The following is an 8,332-nucleotide window of genomic DNA, read 5'->3' on the forward strand; positions in this document are numbered from 1 at the left end:
GTGCTGCTAGACGATTACAGTGGAAAGGCTTTGACCGTTGAATGCAGAGTTGATGTTATACTGGAGCAGCATTGCTAGTAAAAGAAGGCATTGAGACGTTGAGAGGTAAGGATTGAACTCATAATATGATTTCTGACTTATTCTGTGATGCGGTGTATTGTTACTGTGGTGGTGTTAATGTTCGTCTGATTTAGGGTTTGGGGTGACGAAGGGTGTATTAGTGTTGTTTTAGCATTTTCATGTATGAGATTGTGTTACTTTGTATGGCTCTGTGACAGTAGTCAGTGATGTTTGAATTTAGTGATGGTTCTGTTGCATGTTTTTTTCGGGTTAAAGGTTGATTGGTACCAACTGGGTGTACTAGGTGGTGATTGATACAGAGTAGTTGTTGCTGGTCATGTTTGTTTATGATGTTTTTGTGTTTGTCATTGTAGATGGAGGGTCCTCCCATGACATTTGTTTTTCACCATGGTGAGTTGTTTAGGACGGGTGAGGATGGAGACATGGTTTATGAACCTGATAATACAGAGGTATTGATGGGTGTTGAGGGAGACACACTTGATGTGTTTTTTGTAAGGGGTTACTATAAGGAGGTGGGATACATTGAGGCTGGCAATTATTGGTGGAAAGTTCCTGGAGTTTCGATTGCATCTGGGTTGAAGAAGTTGGTGACAGATGCTGACTTGATTGCAATGTGCAAGGATTGTAGGAGGAACCAATATTTGATCAACCTATACTTTGAGGACTGCATCTCACAGCCCTGTGTAGTGAACAACATAGGGGAAGGTGTAGCTCTTCTGGAAGCAGGAAGTAGTAAGAAGAAGAAGTTCAGTTCCCAGGCCAACATGCACCACTCCCAACCTGTGAAGACTCCCACAGTGAAGCACCCTCAGCCCAAGAAACCAACCTCTGAGCCCACTAAGGCAGCCTCACAGCCCAGTAAGCCCAAAGCTCAGCCTAGTAAGCCCAATTTTCAGCCCACAAAGCCAGCCTCATAGCCCAGTAAGCCCAATAAGCCTTATTCTCAGCCCACCAAACCAACACATCAGGCCTCAAAGACCATCTCTCAGCCCATAAAGACTCCCTTGCAGTCAACAAAACTCCACCCTCAACAAACCAAAACCAACAATCAGGGGAAGATAGCCCCACATCATTCCAAAACATCCTCTCAACCAGCCAAGAACCCGAAAAGTAATAATAAGAAAGGAAATACCAGTGCATGCAGAGTAACAAGATCCGGAAGAACTGTAAGAGAAGGTCCCATCCAAGATGAAGATTCTGACTCTCATGACTCGTATGAGAGTACTGAAGATGAGTTGTACAAGCCTCCGAAAGTTCTAGGAGACAATTTATACAGCAGTGACAGTGATAGTGACAGTGAAAAAGGTTCACAAAGAAAGCAAAAGAAAGCTGAAGCGAAGGAGAAGCATAGGCCTCCTAAGTCTAGACTTGCGGATAAAGAAATTGACACTGATGACTCAAGTTATGAGGGTTTCGAAGATGAAGAAAGCTCTGAAACTGGTAAGCTCTGAATCTGGATTGCTACTATTTTAATATTTCATTTGGCCAAATTTTAATTCCATGTTATAATTTGGTAGATGCAGACGAAGATGATAATGATCTTGGAAGTTTCTCAGATTCTGACTCATGGCATTTAGAGGATTCTGGTAAGGAGTTAGACTCTGATGAGGAGACAGCTACTGTTTATCCCCAATATAATGAAAAAACCAAATTTGGAAACCTGAAGTTTGAGGTTAGTATGACATTCAAATCAAAAGCTGAATTTATACAAGCCACTAGGGATTACACTATCCAGTGGGGTAGAAATATATTATTTACCAAGAATGATAGAGTTAGGGTTAGAGCTGTTTGTAAGTCAGACGATTGTCCATGGGTGGTTTATTGTGCTTGTAACAGTAAAGACTTGTCTTGGCAAATTAAAACGCTAGTTGATAATCACACCTGCCCTAGAAAGAGGAAAAATAGGGCTGCAACCCAAACCTGGACACTTAGCAAGCTAGTACCCAAGCTTAGAAAGCACCCAACTATGAAGCATCGAGAGGTGTATGATTGGTTTGTCCGAAAGTGTAATGTGTACCTCAATAGCACATGCATCACCAGGGCACTAAAAGCTGCTAGGAAAATTGTAGAGGGTGATGAGATAGCCCAGTATGGTTTAGTGTGGGATTATGCAAACGAGTTACTTACTAGCAATCCAGGATCCAGAGTGCAAGTTGGTGTGATCCCTATGCCTGAGAGTCCTCCACTATTTGATCGGTTCTATGTGTGTCTTGATGCTTGCAAGCGGGGGGTTTAAGGCGGGTTGTAGACCTCTAATTGGACTAGATGGAGCGTTTCTAAAGACACTACACGGAGGACAAATTCTTACTGCTTGCGGACAAGATGCTAACAATCACATCTTTGTGATTGCCTATGCAATTGTCAGTGTGGAAAACAAGGATAATTGGCAATGGTTTCTTGAACTACTTCACAGTGATCTAGGTGACTACAGAGAGCACAAATGGTGCTTCATCTCAGATATGCAGAAGATAATGAATTCTGTAAGGACTAATTTGATTAACTAAATATTCTTTGAAGGACTAGTTTGATTTAATGATTTCTATGTTGAGGACTGAAATGATTTAATATCTTTTCATGTTTGGTCTTTTGGTGCAGGGTTTAATCCCTGCTGTTCAGGAAGTTTTTCCAAGAGTTCACCACTGCTTCTGCGTGTGGCATTTGTGGCGCAATTTCTCGAAACAGTGGGGTAGTTGTGAGTTAAAAGACCTTGTGTGGGAATGTGCAAGGTCAAGGACAACAGCTGAATTTGATAGAAATATGAGGAGAGTTAAGTTGATCAACGAGAAAGCTTGGCAGTATCTTGATAAATGGCCAAAAGAGGCATGGATGAAGGCGCATTTCAGTGAGGTTCCGAAAGTGGATAACATATGCAACAATGCCTGTGAGTCATTCAATGCAAAGATCAAACACGAAAGGAGTAAGCTTATCCTGACACTGGCTGAGGAAGTTAGGAGAATCATCATGAAGAGTATGGTTGATAACAGAAAGAAGTTGCAGAACTACCAAGGAATTCTCCCTCTTGTTCAGCAAAGTAGGTTGGAAGCTATGACAGTGATGTCCCACCATTGGGCTCCTCAGTGGTATGGTGATGAGAAAGAGGAGTTGTACAAAGTGCATGGCTGGCCGACCAATATGGTTGTTGACCTGGGCAAGCACACATGCACCTGCAGGTTTTGGCAACTTACAGGTAACAACTTTCTTCTCTTACTTAATTAACAATGTCTTCATTCATGATAGTATGTTTACTGTATCAATTTGTTTGGCTTGAAAGGAATGCCATGTATGCATGCAATATTGGCAATACAAGATAAGAATGACAAGAGACCTGAAGAATATTTCCATGAGTGGTTAAAGATGGAAGCATATAAGCGTACTTACTATTTTAATGTCAATCCGGTTAAGGGGCAGGATCTATGGGAAAAAATGCCACATCCAGCATCAGTCCCACCCACAGTGAAGCCTAAACCTAGGAGGCCAACAAAGAAGCGAAGAAGGGACAAAGAAGAACAACCGAGTGGGTCAAAGACAAAAATGAAAAGAAAATACAACCCAATCCGATGCATGTACTGTGGTGAGGTTGGACACAACAAAAGAGGGTGCGCAAAAAAAAAAGGCTGTGGATGCTGAGGAACATGTCAAGCAGATGCAGCTACAATTGGCAGTTGTTAGCCTTGCTCCAGAAGGTGCTGAACCCGAAGTAAATGCTGCCCCTACTGATACTGATATTGGTACAGAAGCTGAGGCACCTATGCCTTCACTTCCATCATCCACTCAGGCTGACTCAGAGAGTAACAGCAGTGACTCGGAATGCATCCCAGCAACCCAAGAGCCCCTACAGGTAGTATCATCACTCCTAACTCCTAAAAAAATTTGAATGTAGCCTAATCATGTAACAAACTCATTTGGTACTGGATCATACAGGATCAATTGATAGGTAGGCCACCTAAGTTGCAAGTGATCAAAAGAAAAGCAAGGTTAACGTACTCCCCTACGCATATTGCAACTGGATCTGTGGCTGTTTCTGCTGAGACCATTAAGGGGATAAGTTCTGGAACTGCTAAGTGGCTGGAAAAATTCATGACCTTTGTGCCTACTCCATGCTTCAAGGCTCCAAGGAAGACTGATGACAAAGTTTGATTTGTTAGGAATGTGTAGTTGTTGACTCATTTTGTGTATGACACAACATTCTGTTTGTTGCTTTTGTGTGTGGTAATTTAGTCTATGGACAATGTATTTGTCAGTTAAGAACCTTATGACTTTGTTCTACTATTTCTCTATTAAGACAATGTGACACTTAGCCGTCAATGACAAGTTACTATTAAGATTACTTACTATCTTCATTTTGTTTATGCCTCAACATAATTCATGCAAACACAGAATTAATTGCCAAATTTTATAAAATTATCCACATTTGACAGGGAGTTGCTTCCAACTTCAAATAACTACTCCCATTCAAATCAACAACTTCAATACATCATTACATGTTCATAGAGGATAACTGGTTTCATTTAGAAGTACATAAGAAACAACAAAGTATCACAACTACTACAAACAGCAAAATCATTAGTAGTTTCAAAGCTCTAACTTCAGCTTCCAAAGTGCCTAACTTCCATGCCACCTTCACCCTCCATTCATCATACTCACCTTCAACCTCCATATCAGCTCCTGCATCTTTCTTTGTACCACACACACCCACTGCTCCATTTTCATCATCATCAACTCACTTAAAATAATTGCAGTGACTGCCCTTCTGCAATTTTAGATGGGAGTAAACAAAAAAATCAGAGAACACCCAACAGCATATAATAACATGAAAAAGCTTTAACTTCCTTTACCATCACTCACCCGGTACCTTGGACATGCATGGAACAATCTATTCGGATTCTCTGCTGTCCCAGATTTCTTAATCACAGTCTTCAGCCCACAGAAACATGATCCATCATGAGCATTCACCCTCCTCCTTTGCATCGAAACACTGAATCCATGACTGTCGTGCGATGCATGTGACAAACCGCCACCACAACCACCATCTCCTCTCTCCATCCACGCAGCCAGCTAGGGATTACGCCTCCTACTTACCTCTACTGCCACCGAAAGTGATCACATCGATGTATTTATCGTTCGAATTAGGATTAGGGTTTGTAAACTCGAAGGACTAATTTGATGTCTTAAACAAAACTTATCTTGTCAGCAACAACATGCTACAGCCTGGTGTTGGCCACCTTGGCAGTTAACGGGCCACGTAAATGGCTGTTTGCCATCTCATCAACCGAGAAGACGGAAGGACGAACGTGATCAACACATGTATCTTTCGATGACGTTTTTGATTAATTTTGACTTTCGGAGACGAAAATGGAGATTAAGGACACTTTTGGGGACAAAATTGACTATTAACTTAATTAACAGAAGAACTGTTTCTGTTATCAAAATTTGTTGTACATCTTGAATCATTGGTTCAAATGATTGTTAAGTAAGAAAAAGACCAATGACATTTATATAGATGTTTCTATATAACGCTGCTAAACAAATTAAAGCAATTCCTAATCAATGAATTATGTTGATAAGAAAAAACAAAGGAACATCTATACAAAATGATATCAAATAAATATCATTCTTACTATATCACATTCCAGATTTACAAATATTTATCAACACATTTTCTCTTCCTCATCAAAATTAGCAAAGCAACACCATATCTCCTAATTTACAGAGGAGGTCGCGGTGTTTCAAGGCAGTTAAGATTCTATTCTTCCTCAACCCTCATCGAATCTAGTCTCCAAACTCGATGGCCAAAATTCCAATAAGAATCTCTTGCCATATGAAAAAAAAAAAAAAAAAGAATTCCAACCCTCCAAAATTCTTAGTGCCCTACATGGTGGACTCACAAACTTTGTACAGTGTCCATGCAACTCTGTGTCCTCGTTAGCATCAAGAGCTGCTCTTCTGCCTGCACTTTCGCGGCGCAAGACGATGGTAGCCCAGCGTTTACCAATGGTTTTGAGGAACATGATCGTGTAATGGTGACAGCATTAGAGGGAGGAGGAGGAGTAATGCCATTTTTGCCCCTCAAATCAACTTGAGCGAAGAACATCGAATACACTGGTCTGTGGTCAGAGAATTTGGATTCTCCACGAACATACCATAGCTGCTTCAACCTTTCCCCTTTCCACAGTATTCGATCGCACCTGTGAACAACAATTACTTGAGCCACAATAATTCAAAAATAACAGCTAGTGCATATAAATAATTATAACGTAATGTATATGTTATTCTTGCTCTAATGTGTAGCCAAAAAAATTGAATACAAGACACTGAATAAACTAAGAAGCAACTTGGCCTCGTTAACGTGAGCAAGAAGCTTATCATAAACCATGAAAGGTTGTTGGCTAGCGTGACGACTTAGTTTATTACTTATTATAATAAGCGAAAAAATAAAGGACCTTAAAAAAATTGTCATTGGTCAATAATAATACCCGTCACCTGTTTATTTATTTTTCTTCATAATTAATATATGGTTCCCTTGCCTCCATCATTAACTACATTGATTATTTATAACTAAACTAGCCATCTCTGATCGCAATAACATTCACATGATGATGATTATTTTCTGGCGGTTGACTAATTCAGGAAGCAAATAATTTATACATCACGTCACGACTTGGCCATTTTCAAATGGAATCGATTTCTAGTTACTAAACAAAAGGCAAATGGCATTTTATTAACTATGTGAATTTGTATAATAATGTTTGTTTCAAGTTGTAAACCGGGGAAAGTGTCATCTGACCAGTGGCATCACATAGCATATTATTTTTAACAAGTGGCAACAATAATGCATATGATGAGGACAAACAATTAATCATCATCTTGTTATGGTTTCATGCGACATGTATGTGCAAAACAGAAATGCTAAAAATTAGGTTAGATTAGATAAAGAAGCGAATTGAGATTGAAATGTTACCAAGCAGGAGTGCGTCTTTTTTCCTTGGACTTGGAAGTTTGGGCAACATAGTGGTCCGAATTGGCTAAGTATTTGTATGTAGGTGCAAAGTATATTCCCCCTTCATTCCAACCTTTAAATACTCTACCTGCTTTCTGCTCTATTCTTAGCTGCCAATCGCAATAAACAAAAACAAAATAAGATCATCATATGATAGTACTTAGTACATATATACTACACTTTAATTAATGAAATTAATTACCTGATCCATTTCTAGTAGTGCCTGCCAATCATTCTTCTTGAGAAGCTCATGTGTATCATCGTAGCCAGCTACAAGCCGATAATTCAAATCTCCAAGCCATATGATATTACTACAAATATAAATACATACATACATACATGGATTAAAAAGAATTCAAATATTAGGCAGTAGGACGTGGAAATATATAACATTAACACATACTGGTGTTGAAGTATGGTTTCAGGAGCCTCGAAGGAACTCGAAAACTTAGTTCGCTTCAAGATTTCCGAGACGTGCAAGTTTCTTCGCATTTCGTCGCCGTCTTTCTCTCCAGAGGCCAAGTGGGTGCAGACGAAGCAGAACGTGGTGTGGTACAGTCTCATGCTAATTGATATTGAGCCCTGTTAGTGTAACCATTTACCAAACGATAAGAAATGATAATTCATATTTCATAAGTTTGAGAGTGTGCGAAAGTGAAAGTGATGGACCTTATTGCCAAGGTAGCCCATAATGCCAGTGCCAACGCAAGAGGCCCTAATATTGGTGACGTGGCAGTAAAGATCTGCACGCACCCAAACGCACAAGAAGATTCCAACCATTTGCCTGCTTGCTGCAAGGTAATACCGTTGCTGCTGCTTAACGCCTCCTTTTTCTTCTTCAATGTTTGGGTTTAATGCGTTCCTCATAAGCCTTAGCCACTTCGCTGCTGGCCCACTGTCCTCTGGCCCAAGCACGTTCCCTGCGTTTAGCGGCACTATTTCTTGGAACCTATTCACATACACTTACACTTTTACTATTTTACCCCAAAGTAAGAAGCGCGAGGTTAAAAAGTAAAAGGTGAAAGTAACAGGTAGTTCTGAGTCTGACATGTGAGCTTTAGGGTTAAGCCGCTTATTTAAGAACAGACAGGGACTTCAAACCATCATTTCAAGGGTATTAAATTAAGTAAAAAAGTTTTTTCTTGCATTTTGAATTTCTTTTAACACTTATTTAAGAACGCTTTAAAAATATTCATAAATATTAGAACCTAATAATAATAATAATAAATTATAAATTTAAGGTTGAGAAAAATG

At 39.8% G+C, this 8,332-nt stretch overlaps 1 protein-coding gene across 4 annotated transcripts in view; it reads right to left on the reverse strand.

The window, feature by feature from the left end:
* The window catches only part of LOC107648225 (type I inositol polyphosphate 5-phosphatase 8), a 4,853-nt gene continuing 2,185 nt past the window's right edge, over positions 5,665 to 8,332 (reverse strand). For all 4 annotated transcript variants that reach the window (XM_016352190.2, XM_016352188.2, XM_021104325.1 and 1 more), the window contains 5 exons: positions 7,748 to 8,027; positions 7,482 to 7,660; positions 7,281 to 7,389; positions 7,040 to 7,188; positions 5,665 to 6,266 (listed from right to left, as the gene is read on the reverse strand). In XM_016352190.2, coding sequence (XP_016207676.1) covers positions 5,963 to 6,266; positions 7,040 to 7,188; positions 7,281 to 7,389; positions 7,482 to 7,660; positions 7,748 to 8,027 — 1,021 coding nt within the window. In that variant the 3' untranslated portion in view covers positions 5,665 to 5,962. The remainder of the gene's footprint in view (positions 6,267 to 7,039; positions 7,189 to 7,280; positions 7,390 to 7,481; positions 7,661 to 7,747; positions 8,028 to 8,332) is intronic.

Source organism: Arachis ipaensis, chromosome B06 (genome assembly GCF_000816755.2).
Source record: "Arachis ipaensis cultivar K30076 chromosome B06, Araip1.1, whole genome shotgun sequence".
Lineage (NCBI taxonomy): Eukaryota > Viridiplantae > Streptophyta > Magnoliopsida > Fabales > Fabaceae > Arachis > Arachis ipaensis.